The following is a 16,470-nucleotide window of genomic DNA, read 5'->3' as shown; positions in this document are numbered from 1 at the left end:
GAAATAAAAAACACAAACAAACAAAGAAAACAACAGTTTATAGCAACAGTCCAGAAAGTCTCCTGACACTATTTCTAACCACTCCACAGTTTTACACAGTGTCAGCAGAAATTTTTGATATACATTTGTTAGATATTCTGAATGAGGAAGGTGCGTCATTGATTCCTGCATAATGTAACAACACTTGGTTACAAGAAAATTAATTTAAGCAGTGATAAAAAAATTTTACAGTTAAGATAACACCGTCTCTGCGTTTATTTTAAAATCATTTTTCAGGTAGACCCAAATGACGCTCGTAAGTCAAATTCCAAAGGAGAAACGGAATATTCTTGTCAGAGACAGTATGTATGTGGCCCAGCGTAATACATGTTTATATCAACACATTCCAGAAAATCGTTGGAGGATTAATTCTTCTATTCTGTTCTACAAAATAGTCCAGCGTGCTATATTTACCTTACACAGAGTTATGTTGTTGAATAAATGCAAGAAAACAAAAACAAAAAATAGATAAATTATGGTATAGATTTCAATCCATTCGTTCGCTTACAACTAAAGATGACTAACCCAATGAGTATGTTGAGTAGATGCGTCTGGCACCTACAGAGTAAGTAAGCTATCAATTACACATAAATTACGAGAACATGGGCAAATGGATCCATATTCACTTTCATAATTGTCTGTAGTGTTACAGTAAGATGACAAACTTATGTGCATAACAGCTTCTTGATTATTTTGTTAGATTTATAATATAAACTTTGTCTTGATATCTTGCCATCTTATCAATGTCACACCGTAAAACGTTATAAGAAATAAAGTATTTTAACGTAATATATGTACGTAACCGAGTATTCCAGGGTGAGACACCTCCAGCTGCAAATGATGTGGGCTAAAACGCATCATCTGTATTATTATAGCAATTTATGATTTCTTATCGATTTATGCTGTGTATAAATACCAATCTACAAATTTCATTATTTCATTGATATGAATACATCAATTTCATTATTTTATTGATATAAAGTTATAAATATCATTACTTCATTCATATGGACGACATATTATGTATATTGTATCGAACTTTTTATTTTAAGACACTTTTGATTGGTTAATCTTTACTGATGTTAACATTACGTACATGTACATGTATTTCTGATTTGAGCCACCAGCGCACTCTTCTTGTCCAAGGCGAAGCAGTGATTAAAATATGTTGAGATCAATCACATTAGCCTTCTTTAGATGTGCCCGGATAAACATTTCAGAAATAATTCATATATTCTGAAATAACAGTGAGTGAGAAATGCTGAAATAAACATTTGAGAATGGATTAATATATCCTTAAATATGGATATTAATAGTAACTGAAAGATGTTGAGACAAACAGATGAACAGCCATTGAAGTATGCAGAGATAAACACGTTAACATCGATTGAAATATGCCGAGATGATCACATTAAAATCGATTTAATATATGCTGCGATGAAGACATTCACAGCTATTGAAATATACTGAGACGAAAACATGTACAGCTATTGAAATATGCTAAGATGAACACATTAACAGCGATTTAAAATATGCTGATGACCCAGGAGCCTCTCACCAATGCGGTTGCTTTAAGTTCAAGTACAAGTACAGCTCATGCTGGCTTCCTCTCCGGCTGTACGTGGGAAGATCTGGCGAAAACAAGCGGATGGTCGTGGGTTTCCCCCTGGCTCTGCCCGGTTTCCTCTCACAATGATGCTGGCTGCCGTTGTATAAGAGGAATATTCTTGAGTACGGCGTAAAACACCAATCAAATAAATCGAATAAATACGATGAAGATAAAAACACGTACAGCGATTGAAATATGGTGAGATGAACACATTACCATCAATTGAGATACTGAGATAAAATGAACACGTTAACAGATATTGAGATAGGCTGAGATAACCATAGTAGCAGCGACTGAAATGTGCTGATTAATACTTTAACAGTGATTAAAATATGCTGGCACATATAAATCTGTTGGCATTTATCCACAAGTTTGAAACGCAATGTTCCGTGCGAAATAAAAAATATAATGCCAAATACTAGAAAGTAAAATAAAACTAAAAAATAAAGTAAATTACAGGATTCTCAGCAACAAATGCTTGAACAAAGACATTCTGTCGAGATTTTCAACTACTTTAAAAATCACATTCGCCACCGCCACAATGGGTAATCTGTTCAAAACTATACGTCATGGCAGACAGAATTCTTCACGGTGAGTGTTTGTTCTCAACAAACTTGTTTACGCTTAAAAAGTTTTCCAAAAATGATAGAGCTAGCTATTTTTAGTGCCTAGCAAATTTTCGCTATATTTTCCAAAAATGCTCCCAATTAAAGACAAGCTAAGCGCCTCTGAGATACATATGTCTGCTTACCTCAGACTTTAGAACCATTTTTCACATGTTCTATTTGAATATAGATTATATATATATGAACTCCAGTTCATGTACTGAACACGAACTGAACGGTACAAGTCTGAATTTCATATGTTTTCTTATTACTTACTTTGTTGGTTTTATCTTGGTGATTTGTGGTAAAGGCAAAGTCCAGACTGTTTTGTAATTTTTAAAAATTGTCTTCTTCGCCACCTTATTAAGTAATTTATAGGTCATCGAGTGCTTTCAAAATGAGTTCTTTCTTGAATCATCCGGGTTTCACAAGAACTGGCAGAACACGCCGCTCATATTTGCCCACAAGAAAACAACCCTGATAGAAATCAATTAAAAAAACTTATTTCCATTAACTCTGTTGTAAACTACATTAATGTTACCAAAATCAGACATTCTAAGGCTTGTAAAAATATCATGGGTTACATTTATTTATTTATTTGATTTGTGTTTTACGCCGTACTCAAGAATATTTCACTTATACGACGACGGCCAGGTGAAAACCGGGCACAATCCGGGGGAAACCCACGACCAAACCTTCCCACTTACGGCCGGAGAGGAAGCCAGCATGAGCTGGACTTGAGCTCACACCGACTGCATTGGTGAGAGGCTCCTGGGTCATTACGCTGCGCTAGCGCGCTAAACGACTGAGCCACGGAGGCCCCCTCATGGGTTACAGTTTAAAAAACATTCACGAACAGTGTTTTGTGATTCTCTAGAAAACAGTCTTTCAAACGTCAGCCTCAAGTGATTATTCGTGATATCAACATGACCGGTGTTAACTGACAGGTGTTAATTGACAGGTATATCATCTAATTATAGAAAGTAAGTAAAAATGCATAATCCAAAGCATATCAGAAACAGAGGTGGATTCAGCAAAGGATGGGAAATAAACGGCTTTTGTTCACTCACTGCCCACGGTGTTAACCAGGATTTGTAAACAGTGTGAAAAACAAGTCCGCGCTTCATCAAGCAAACATGTTCATCTAAAGTCCATCATAATCTCATTAATCTTTGCCCTTCCCCAGGCAAAACCACCGGTAAAAACCCGTCATGGATACGTCGTAAAACATACCCATTCATTGACATACAAATAATATATACGTACGCCATTAGTGCAAGTGGACCCAAATCACAAATCAGGCAGCGGAAGTAAAGAATAATACTGACAATCAAATTTCAAAACAGTGTATTGATAATCAGTGGCAGCATGTCACAGAATTCTTTGAAAACGTAAATACAACTGAATACAACTGAAACTGGCTATTACTGCAGTTATATCAGTTGTTAGAGTGATAGCTATCAAAATTATACCCTGTTAGCTTCCGTTGAGTCGAATTCACATTTATGGATTTATATGTTTACTTCTTTATAAATTTGTTCATTTATTTTTATCGAAGCAGGCCGCGGTGGCACGACTGAGATATTTGTAGTAGAAATACTCAGAGACTAGGTGCGAACATTCGTATTCCAGCTGTCAACCAAAATGGACGTTCCGGACCAATAGTCACAAGGCCAAATTCCAAGTCTACGCTCAACACAAACCACCAAAGGTCTAGAAAGTATATAAATTAAGAAATTAGAACGGATTTGTGGAAAAAAGCGTCCAGACACGAGGTTTACGGTTACGTATGACCATTTGCCATCTATCACACTGTTATCGCTACTCTCATCTTAGTGTCTGTCTTAATCGAACACAGACAGTTTGGGAGATGATTGAGGTGGTATATCTTATTGAATTTGAACGACCCTTTAACGTGGTTTACGTCGGGTAAACGAACTTTGCGTTCCACACATGTAATTTAAGACGTACAGCATAGAGAGTAAAACGAGAGCAGCGACGACGGTCTGATAGGTGACAAAGGGTCACAAGTAACATATGACATAGACACTGATCCAGCTTTGTGGTTAGAAATCTGAGAGTCAAATGTGGTAAATTTCAAAACTTACTTGCAAAACGCACATTACATTATCACTCTGCCCACGTATTTTATATATCACTTTGCTCACGTACACTACATGAATCAGTTTGTCCCAATACATGATATGTATCACAGGAAGCACACACGACAGACTCGTCAGTCTCTGCAGACAGTCTTGGTTGACACAAAGTGTTTGTTCCTGTTTCGTGACAGGTCATTTGTATACATGCTAATAGTTACCTGTATTATGGTTTGAGCGTCTTTTTATGTTTTTTGATCTTCTCGTATTGTTCTTACATCGGGTTGATGTTTGTTGATCTTAAAGCTAATGGAAATCCGTGCATGTCATTATTAGCTAGATGAAAGGCATTGAGCTTTTGTTTTGGTATTAAATTTGCGTGCATACGATATAATGGTAGCCGTTTATTTCTTTTCACCTGATATATATTAACGATAAATATACGCATATAATGTACATGTAAAAGGTCAAACATTGATCATATATGTACAGTAATTACATATACAGACATTTAAACCTCCACTGGTCAGTAGTGTTTTCCATAGTCATCGGAATTTCCGGTGATTTAAAATCCATCAGCGATGCATATTGAATATGAATAAATTACACCAGAAATTGGAAGTACTTTGATTGATTGCATTGGTTAAAAAACAACAAACAAAACGCTTATATCAACAGCGTTACAGATGCTTGGCACTCGCCCATTGAAAATATGATTAACATTTGTCCAACATAAAAGACATGTTGCCACATGTCTGTTTGTAGCAAAAAAATCGTATTTCACCTGTTGATTTATATACTGACTGGTTTTACTTTCTTCCGAGAGCGGCTTCTGACATTACTCCCAACCGTGTCGCAGATTTACAATCTGCAAAGTCAGGACAAATTTTCATATAGATTTGGTAGAAATCCGGAATCAGGAAGGCATGTCACTGATCCGTATATAATGCAACAACAACTAGGTTATATGAAAATTAGTTTATGTCATAGTATAATCTTTTTACAGTTAAGATACCACCGTCGCTCCGTTTGTTTAAAATCATTTTTCCACGTAGACCCACATGACGCCCGTATACCAAATTTCAAACGAGAAACGGAATATCTTTGTCATAAACAGTGTCCAGACAGCAGTAAATCAAATAAAACACATACACAAAAAAATTATGGTTGGCAAACGTTTGGTGAAAAAAGGTCTATATTTCAACCCACTCGTTTACAAGAAAAAAGATGAGTTATGTTGAGTAGATGCGTCTGGCGCTCACAGGGGAAGTGGGCTATAAATCACACTCGCTACGACACCATTACCTTGAATATGAGCATATCATATACTCAGCGAGAACGTGAGCACTTTGATCTATATACACTGTCATTATTCTCTGCAACGCTACAGTAAGATGACAAACTTATGTGCATAAACAGCTTCTTGATTATTTTGTTAGATTTATAATATAAACTTTGTCTTGATATCTTCCCATCTTATCAACGGCATACTATAAAACTTTACAGTAAGTAAAGTATTTTAACGTAATATATGTATGTAACCCAGTATTCCAGGGTGAGACACCTTCAACTGCAAATGATGTGGGCTAAAATACATCATCTGTACTATAATAACAATTCACGGTTTTTTATGGATTTTTTACCGTAAAATACCTGTGCAAAAATACCATCTAAAAATGTCATTATTTCGATGATATGAATAAATAAATGTCATTATTTTATGAAAATAAAATTAAAAAAACATCATTACTTCTTTGATATGGACAAAATATTATGCATATTATATTGAACTTCTTATTTATGAGACTGCAGTGTGGCGTGTATCATCCCCGATTGGGCTTGAAAAAAGGGCAAATGTTCAAATTCAATCACTCACTCACTCACTCTCTCACTTATTTATTGTATGATTCAGATGTACGACATAGAGACAAAAACCAGAGCTACGACGACAGTGTGATAGCTGGCAAATGATCACACGTAACCGGTGAAATACAACCCCTTGTCAACTTACATCAGTTAGAGTTTATTCTAATTGTTCATGTAACTGCATAAAAAGTAGCAAATTACTCGCCCCCTAGCACCATTTCTTAATCAGAATTAGGTAAAAAAAATGACGACGTTAATTGCGATTTATTAAACTGGTCACTGGTCTAGAATTACTTAAAATGTGGTGTTGTCATCACATTTAACGTACAATCACATTAAAACAATGCAACGGGACCAGTCCTCGGGGATGCTTAATCCACCAGCAGAATCCTGGTTTATGCAAAAATATATATAATGTAATTAAGACGTACAGCAGAGAGAGAAAAACCAGAGCAGTGACGACAGTGTGATAGCTGGAAAATGGCCACACGTAACCTGTGAAATACAGCCTCTTTTCAATTTACCTCTGTTAGGGTTTCATTATAACTGTTCATGTAAATGTATAAATAGTAGCAAATTACACGCCCCCTAGCACAGAATCAGGGGGAAAAAATCAGTGATGTTAACTACAATTTATTAGACGTTCCTGATCTAGGATCACTCAAAATGCTATTCTCTCGTCACATTTAACACACAATCACATTAACATAGTACAGAGTCACTTTTGATTAGTTAATCTTTACTGATGTATTTTTGATTTGCACCACCAGCACATTTTTTTTGTCCTAGGCGAAGCAGTGATGAAAATATGTTAAGATGAAACACATTAGCCTTTTTGAAGTATTCCGATATAAACACTTCAGAAAGGGTTTATATGTCCTGAAATATGGACATTAATAGTAATTGGAATTTGTTGAGATAAACACATTATAGCAATGACTGAAATATGCTGAGATGATCGCATTAACACCGATTTCAAAGATGCTGAGGTGAACGTATGGACAGCGATTAAAATATGTTGTAATGAACACATTTGCAGCGATTGAAATATGTTGAGATGAGAACATTTACAGCGATTGAGATGTTGGGATAAACTGAACACGTTAACATTTACTGAGATATCCTAAAGCATTTATATTAATATGGATTGAAATGTGCTGAGATGAACACATTAACGGGGATTAAAATATACTGAAATTAAAGACATTAACAGGTAGACCTCCCTAGGAGCACGTAAAAACGCAATGTTCCGTGCCAGATAAAAATAAAATACCAAATAAAAAAAGTAAAAAATAAAAATAAACAAAATTACAGAACTCTCAGTAAAAAATGCTTCAACAAAGACATTCTGTTGAGATTTTCAACTACTTTAAAAATCACATTCGCCACCGCCACAATGGGTAATCAGTTTAGAATTAAATGTCTTGGCAGACAGAATTCTTCACGGTGAGTGTTTATTCTGAACAAACTTGTTTTCACTAAAAAAGTTTTCCTAAAATGATAGAGCTAGCTATTTTCAGTGCCTGACAAATTCCGCTAAAGCAGAAAAAAACGGCTCTCAATTAAAGACAAGCTAAGCGCCTCTGAGATACATATGTTTGCTTACATCAGACTTTAGAACCATTTTTCACATGTACCATTTGAGTGTAGATTATATATGTAAACTCCAGATCATGTTTTGAGCATGAAATGAAAGCTGAAAACCTAATGCACGGTATTTAAGGCCCAATTGTTTATGTTTTCCCATTACTTTCTTTTTAACCTTAGTGATTTGTGGTGAAAGTAAAGATCAGATGGTTTTATAGTTTTTTAAAATTGTCTTATTCACTTCTTTATTGATTAATTGATGGCTCATGATGCTGTTTTGCACCATCCGGGTTTCACAATAATGAGGCAGGACACGTTGTTCATATTTGTCCATAAGAGAATTGTGCTGATTGAAATATATAAAGAAACTTATCTCTAGTGACCGTTTTGTAAATGGCATTACCTGTTTTACCAAATTTACTAAAATGAAATATTTAAAAGTTCATGAAAGTGACATTCACGAATCGTGTTTTGTGATGTTCTGGAAAATAGTTTTTAAAATGTCAACCTTAATAGATTATTGATGATCATCACCAGTGTTAATTGACAGGGATAGCATCTAATTACAGAAAACAAACAAAATACACTAACCAAAGCCTGTCACATAAACAGAAGTGAATTCCGTAAGGAGGTGAGTCAGAAAGGAAATAAAGGACCTTCGTTCACTCCCTAACGGTGTTCACCAGGATTTGTAAACTGTGAAAAACAAGTCCGCTGCTCATCAGTCCATCATAATCTCATTAATCTTTGCCCTTCCCCAGGCAAAACCACCGGTAAAAACCCGTCATGGATACGTCGTAAAACATACCCATTCATTGACATACAAATAATATATACGTACGCCATTAGTGCAAGTGGACCCAAATCACAAATCAGGCAGCGGAAGTAAAGAATAATATTGTCTATCAAACTTCAAAACAGTGTATTGATAATCGTTTGCAGCATGTCACAGAATTCTTTGAAAAAGTAAATACAACTGAATCTTAAGGCTATTACTGCAGTTATATCAGTTATTAGAGAGATAGCTATCAAAATTATACACTGTTAGCTTCCGTTGAATCGAATTCACATTTATGGATTTATATGTTTACTTCTTTATTATTTGTTTATGTGTCTATTGGAGCGTGCCCCGGCAAAACAAACACGGTTAAAATGTTGGTATCAGAATTACTCAGGGTCTAGGCGTCGACATTCGTATACTAGCCATCAACCAAGATGGACGTTCCGGATCAACAGTGACAAGAACAATTTCAGTTGCCTCCACTGATTTTGAATCTATGCGTCGAAACAGAAATTCGTATAGCAACCGCCAACCGATAAGGACGTTCCTTTTCAATAAGTAACTAAGAAAGTATAAAAAGTACGAAGATAGGACGGAATTATACAAAGAGAAGAAGCGATAGTTTTTAATGATGTAGGACAGACGCAATAGGCGACTGAGTGAAATCAGTATTTAAACGTTATACCCTGCTAGGATATAAGTTGTCGATAATAACACATGTATCTCAGTTGATCCAGCTGATCCTAATTCAACACGCTGTATGTACGGCCCATAGACCCGGGTTAAGCGGAACTAAAAACGATCATGAAGACCCTGGTCAATCAATAACCAAGAATTAAGAAATCACATAAAATTAGAGATTACGATGGTAAGCCTATAAAAAGGAGACGGAAGTAGGAAGTGTTTAACAGTATAATTAACTTTGTTAAAAAAAAGACTGCATGGAAACCGCCAATAAATCACTGAGAAATATGTTAGTGACAGAAATACATGACATATGAGCATATTAGCTCCAGCCCACACACCAAAAAAAAAAAAAAAACAGCGACGTATGAATACAAGAAAAAAAAAAACAGACAACAAAACAATTAAATATGCCTGTTCAGAACAGAACAAAAACAGCTAAGATGGCTTAAACTTTTGCGCCAGAATGAACATGATTGGGAGTGCGGGTGAGACTGTTAGCAGTCAAGTCCCACTCATGATTAGCTATGAAGCTCTTGTTTTCACTTTTTCGAGTCTTTTAATGAGGTGTTTATGTACATTGGTACTTTTGGTATAGTTGCCCAGCTACGTGTGATCGCCACATGTACATGCCTTGTTACCCGATATTGCACAGTAAGCTGACGTATGAGCTACGGATGGTACCACAAATGTTTGTACTGGCCCGTTTCCATTATTTCTCAACTTAATCGCTAATTGTAAACTAATGATGTCTAATAAGTAACTACTAGTATCAGATAATAGCATCTATTTTACCCATTGCTACTAAAGACATGATGCTAGGGGGTACTGGTATTTAACCATTTAAATGAAGAGTTAGTATAACACCCTCAGGTAAACTGACAAGGAGGCCGTATTTCCATCGGTTACAGGTAGCCATTTGCCAGCTATCACACTGCCATTGTCTGAATTTTTCACATAACGACTGACATGTACTGTTTCGTTTTTCTTCCATTCCAGTTTGATCATGACGACTCACAAAGAGATGCTCTTTGTTCTGGCTGTCGGGCTGGCAGTTTTAGGTCATGTGACCTGTCGAGTCATACGACCGGTGTACGTCCACAAAAGACGTAAGTAGATCAATCACCGACTGTTGTACAAAGAGGTTTTTGACACACAGCACGAGGCTGGTTTTATTTACCCGTTCTAAATTAGCAAAAAGTGTCACATTTTCACTCAGAATGAGATTTTAATATCGTCGTAAAAAGAACAAAAAAAAAACAACACATTGGTGTTTCATACCAACTATTTATATCAAATATGCCACGTGCCTTGTATTCTAGCATATCTCCACACTTTTTTTTATTCCACTATGCAAAAGTTGCTATTGACATGCATTACGATTTAAAGATGGATTCATTTAATTTGAAAATATTTTCTCACTGAAAATTACAGAATTTCTAATTTTAATTGATCACATTCAGAACATTATGACACGTGATTAAAGTTTGCAACATTCGATTGAGCAACAGCGTTCCTTTGTCATGAAATGCACAGCATAAAAAACTATATTGTCACTGAAAACTGTGGCAACATTTCAGGAGAAACACAAGCTGCCTAAGTTTTCCCTAAAATTCTTGCTTATTTCTTAAAAATTTTACAAATACAGATATTTATGGAAGGGAACTAGTGCGCGAGCTTTGATTTAAGCATTGGTGTCAGCAAAGGAAATTCAAAAATGACTACCATGAAATCTCAAGTGGATATACTTATTGTAGAGTCAGTGCTCAGCCCCTGCAATTATCTGAAATGGATATGAATTTACTAGGTACTCTTCAGGCTAAGAGACAACAAAACAATTCAGAGAAAAAATAGCTAAAAGACTCTGACGTCGGTTGTCCGATTTGATTTATTTATTTGATTGGCGTTTTACGCCGTATTCACAAATATTTCACTTATACAACGGCGGCCAGCATTATGGTAAAAGGAAACCTTGCAGAGATTGGGGTAAACCCATGACCATCCGCAGGTTCTTGACCGACCTTCCCACGTACGGCCGGAGAGGAAACCATGCAACGACCGTATTGGTGGGAGGCTCCTATGTCTTTGCGCCGTGCTGGTGTGCTAGCCCCCTAGGACCCTCGACTGATCCAAAAAAACATAAATGAACACACCTTGTATTTTTACAACAGATTGTTCCTTAGAAAAACTATACGTTTAACCGTGCCTAAATATGTGTGGTAGCTTCCACGTGTTCCATATTTTTACATACATTGTTTTATCTACACAGATGCAGGTCAAAGCCCTGGTACTAAGCAAAACCAAGCTCCGACCATCCCTACATTGAAGGTAGCATCCCCTGCGCCCTTACCAGCTACTGAACCTTCCTCTCAGAACCGAGCCACAAGCCTAGCTACAGTTGCAATAGTAAATGATACACCTGCACCTGACCTCAGAGAAAACCAGAAACCAACATTAAAAGCTAGGACGAGCCCTGCTCCAATTCGGGTCTCTGTTGATGAGGCAACCACGGCAAACCCAGCGTCTAGCACCGGTCCTTCCAATAGATCTACAACACAGGTAAAGTCTTCCAAAGGGGTATTGGCAAAGAGCATCCCCCAAGTTGCTGTAAAGAATAAATCGCCAAAAGTCATCGCTGAGAATAACTCAGTCTCAGTGAAAGTTAGCACGATAAAACCCACCGCTGCAACCAGCGTCCCATCAAAGAGTGGTAGTGCAGTGGATAGCAAAGGAAGTCCACCAAGTACCACAAAGGGCGCTATGCCAGTAACCGTAGCGAATATATCCGTCACAACACCAACGCCTACAACAACCCCGCCTACAACAAGAACAACGGAACCTCTGACTACAGAACCTGAGGTAACAGAAGGTGTGGAAGCTGAGGAGACGGAACCCACACCTGGAGCAGGTGAAGAAGCGGAAGTCACGGAGGCCCCCGAAATCGAGGAGACCGATCCCACGTCAGGACCAGAGGAAGCTGGGGTAACGGAGGAGGTGGAAGTAGAGGAGACCGAGGGCCCTACGCCGGGTGCAGAAGTTAAGGGTGGGTCTACGGCGGAGGGTCAAAGTTCTGGCCTGGCTCTTAAAGCCGCGGGGCGGGCGGCGATTGCAGATGCGAGCCGTAAAGGCAAGGTTCAGCCTGCACATGTGGATCCTTTAGCTGGTCCACAAGAGGTCGAGGAACCTGAGGCAACTGGTTGATGTCTTGTAGCCTAAACTTTGTGGACATTGTTTGTTGAAAACAAGGAGAGGAAAAGTGTTTGAGGTCACTGTACGCTTATTCTACAACGTCTTTCATTACCGGACAGTTTCATCCGAATCCACAGCATATAGGGGAAAATGATGGCTGTGCTTTTTTTGTGGATATGTTCACGAAAATATCAGAAAAAAGTGAATCTCTTGGATTTTACAACTTGGTGCACGTCACTGAAAGTGAGTTATGGATATTACAATGAGATTTTACAACTTTGTCAACACGAAGTTTACGTGCGTAAACTGCAGTGCTTTTTTATAGTGGCCAGTATAACAATAAATACAAAACCATCGTTACTGTTCCTTACGGATTACTGTTCAGACATCTTCTTCTCGCTCGTGTCAAACAATAATTAATATCCAAAGTGGACATCAATCATAAATAATTTGGTTGGCTTAGACTCAATGGAAGGAAACCGAGCAAAGCCCGGGGAAAACCCATACCATCCCCAGGTTGCTGGCAGACCTTCTCACGTACGGCCGGAGAGGAAGCCAACATGAGCTGGACTTCTGGGTCATTACCCTGCGCTAGCGCGCATCTGACAAATATAAATGAAATATATTTAAAGCTCTATCAACCACAAAATTGTCACTTCTATTCAACAGTATCCTTTAAAGGACTTATTAGCCGGACAATATCTTACATAGCCCTGAACTGTCACATTACCGTTATAAAATGCATCCCTTAATCCGTACGTGGGAAGGTCTGTCGTCAACCTGCGGATGGTCGTGGGTTTTCCCCGGACTATGTCCGGTTTCCTCCCACCATAAGGCTGACCGCCGTCGTATAAGTGAAATATTCTTGAGTACGGCGTAAAACACCAATCAAATAAATCAATCAAATGCAAGCCTGAATATTTTAAAACAGGTGGATCACATGGCATTGCATTTTTGTTTGTCTTTCCAAGCCATGCATTTCTTATATTTTCAGAGTCTTTCATGGTAGGATGCGCAAGTCCATAAAATAATTTGTCTATGCTGCATATTAACGGCTATTTGCAATTCGCATTATTGAAAGTAGTTCTTAGTTCTGGGATTATTTTAAATAGACCTCTGATAATTATAATTTACCACAAAAATTGATCCATTTAAAACTTATGGAGAGAACTTTATAGGAAAGCGTTGTTGTACTATTTAATTAATTTGTTTGTTTATTAATATCGTAAAGTCAGCATGTACCTGACAAAGAGTGTAAGCCACAACTGATGTGGATTTGAGCACGAGATTTGAGTGATCAAAGGCCAGCTCTCCTCCATGAAACCCACAAAAGGATTCGGTCAGAAGGGTTAATAAGACGTTCGAGTCTTCATGAGCGATTTCGCGCTCAAGAGTTATCTCCCATCAATCGAGATAAACATTAAATGTTGAAATATCCACAATCTGTTTTTATCGACAGGAAGACAGTGGAGATCTTGTACCATGAAAGATAATATGAGAGTTATCTCCCATTAATCAGAATAAACCTTGAATCTTTGCTGGTTTCTGGTTTCGAACGAGTGTTACAATATTTTCCTTTAGTATTAATGACACTTCATGCCGTTTCATTAACAAAATTAACATCACAATCGTCTAAAAATAAAAAAATAAATGGTAAAGATTGACATTTATGTTTCGTAAAATTTAAGAGTCTTGAAATGGAGGCGCTTGATGGTGAAATCTTGAGTTTAAAGAGGAATGTTTTGTGAGGCAGACTGAATTCGTCGATGTTAGTTCACGGTCTAGCATAAGCATCTCGTGGATATATGTTAACAACATATGAAAGGCTTTACGGATATTACCATCCATAGCATCAGCGTAACAATATCTAAATTAGAGACGTATATCTTTTTAAATAATCGACGGGAGAGAAACTCTTGTTCGTTTCCATAAATGTACAAACCTAGATAAGATTCGACAAATTAATCAGCACTCTCTATGCTAACTGACTCCCTCCGCAACATTTGTCTCATCCATGCCTTCTCTTTGTCAGAAGCTCCATGCTAACTGATTCCCTCCTCAACATTTGTCACATCCATTCCTTCTCTTTGTCAGGAGCTCCATGCTAACTGACTCCCTCCTCAGCATTTGTCTCATTTATTCCTTCTTTATCAAGATCTCCATCCTAACTGACTCCGTCCTCAGTATTTGTCTCATCCATTCCTTCTCATAGTCAGGAGATCCATGCTAACTGACTCCCCCTCAGCATTTGTCTCATTCATTCCTTCTCTTTGTCTTCATGGTCAATGTTAACTGACTCCATCTTCAGCATTTGTCTCATTCATTCCTTCTCTTTATCAAGATTTCCATGCTAACTGACCTCCTCCTCAGCATTTGTCTCATCCATTCCTTCTCATAGTCAGGATCTTAATGCTAACTGACTCCCTCATCGGCATTTGTCTCATCCATTCCTTCCCTATGTCAGGAGTCAAGAAATCTACACAACCACAAGTTACACATCTAGCTACATCTATAAAGAGGGCTGAATGTGTTTTAGGGTAATTATTCTATCATTTAGATCATTTACTCATCAGAATGCATTAAGATGAGTTGAATAACTATTATGGTATCGTTTGATGCCTATCATTTGAGTTTAGTCTCTCGTAACATATCATTTTAAATATTGCTTTAGTCTTTACATGACTTGGAGAGTAAAACCAGAGCAGTGACAACATTTTGGTAGTTGGCAAATTGTCACACTTGATGAAACCAGGCCTATTTACCTAATGTAACTTGTCTTTGAATCGTCGGACACCTTACTATCTCAGCCAAGATAATTGTCGACATTGCAGAAGGGCCACAATCTAATTAGATGGTTTTATTACAGTTATAATAAAACCCTAACTGAGGTAAATGGACAGAAGGTCGTGTTTTCCATTTGCCATCTATCACACTGTCGTGCACTGGTTTTTCTCTCTGTGATGTACCTCTGTCTTTATTACATTGTATAAAGCTCGTTGGTCGTTTGACTTAGGGATTTGTTGTAGACAAATTGAGCTCGTTAAGCATGGAGACAGAAGTTTTGAGCACCGCAATCATTTAGGGAAAGTCGGCCAATTACTTGTCAGTATACAGTTGTTTACTGTGGGCAGACCGGTTTCATCCGTCCATGAAGATGGTTGTATAAACAAACAATTCCTAGTTACCGGATTAAAACGCCTTTGAGTTGTTGGTCACGTCATGATGTGTATCGACTTAGACACGTTTTTTTCCCACTTAAATCCAGCCAGCTATCCGTATATGTATAAAGCTCACATTAACGTGTACAATAGGGGTTCCCTCTATGGTATCCTCTTTCAAACAGAGGAAATTGCATATACATCATTTTCATGATTGCTTATGCATTGCGTTTGACTCCTGAGAAAATCTAGTTTAGTATCCATATCAATGATTACTTACTTTATGCTTTGTTAAACGTCATTTTGGGAATTTTTGGAACGTCCGTTTTCGTTCTGGTTGACGGTTCGAATACGAATGCTCATTTCCACGCACAGATTTTATGATAACTGCCTTGTTGCCGTTAAATTTAACTATTCCTATCCCACAAACACTGAGTTTAGTTTTTCCATAATCTGATTATGTAAATGTTTTGTGGAATGAAGATGTAAATAACTCTTGAATTTTAAATGGATACGCTTGTACACGCTATACACATTAATATGAACGTTTGGTGTTACTATAACCTTCTGACAGCCGAATAACGCCTAGAATCTAGATGCATGTATCAGCAAACCACATTTGTTTTTAGTGTTATGTCTTTTTTATCAAAATACAAGATGACTTGTAAATGTACGTACTACATGTAGAACAGCAAATCGCATTTGTTTTTAGTGTTGTGTCTTTTTTATCAAAATACAAGATGACTTGTAAATGTACGTACTACATGTAGAACGCACAACCGCACTGCCCAGGGCTTAACGGATTTTCTGCAAGGAAGTAATTATAAGTTAGCTTTACATCTCCCCTGCCTCA

The 16,470-nt window shown here is 37.4% G+C and overlaps 1 protein-coding gene across 1 annotated transcript; it reads left to right on the top strand.

Annotated features, from left to right (window-relative positions):
• Positions 1-10,276: 10,276 nt before the first annotated feature.
• On the top strand, positions 10,277-12,471 carry LOC135477098 (mucin-2-like). Its single transcript, XM_064757252.1, has 2 exons — positions 10,277-10,379; positions 11,540-12,471. The coding sequence occupies exons 1-2, from the start codon at positions 10,277-10,279 to the stop codon at positions 12,469-12,471; spliced, it is 1,035 nt and encodes a 344-aa protein (XP_064613322.1).
• The last annotated feature ends 3,999 nt before the right edge of the window (positions 12,472-16,470 follow it).

This window comes from Liolophura sinensis, chromosome 10 (genome assembly GCF_032854445.1).
Source record: "Liolophura sinensis isolate JHLJ2023 chromosome 10, CUHK_Ljap_v2, whole genome shotgun sequence".
Lineage (NCBI taxonomy): Eukaryota > Metazoa > Mollusca > Polyplacophora > Chitonida > Chitonidae > Liolophura > Liolophura sinensis.
This window is presented reverse-complemented; position numbering and strand designations above follow the sequence as displayed.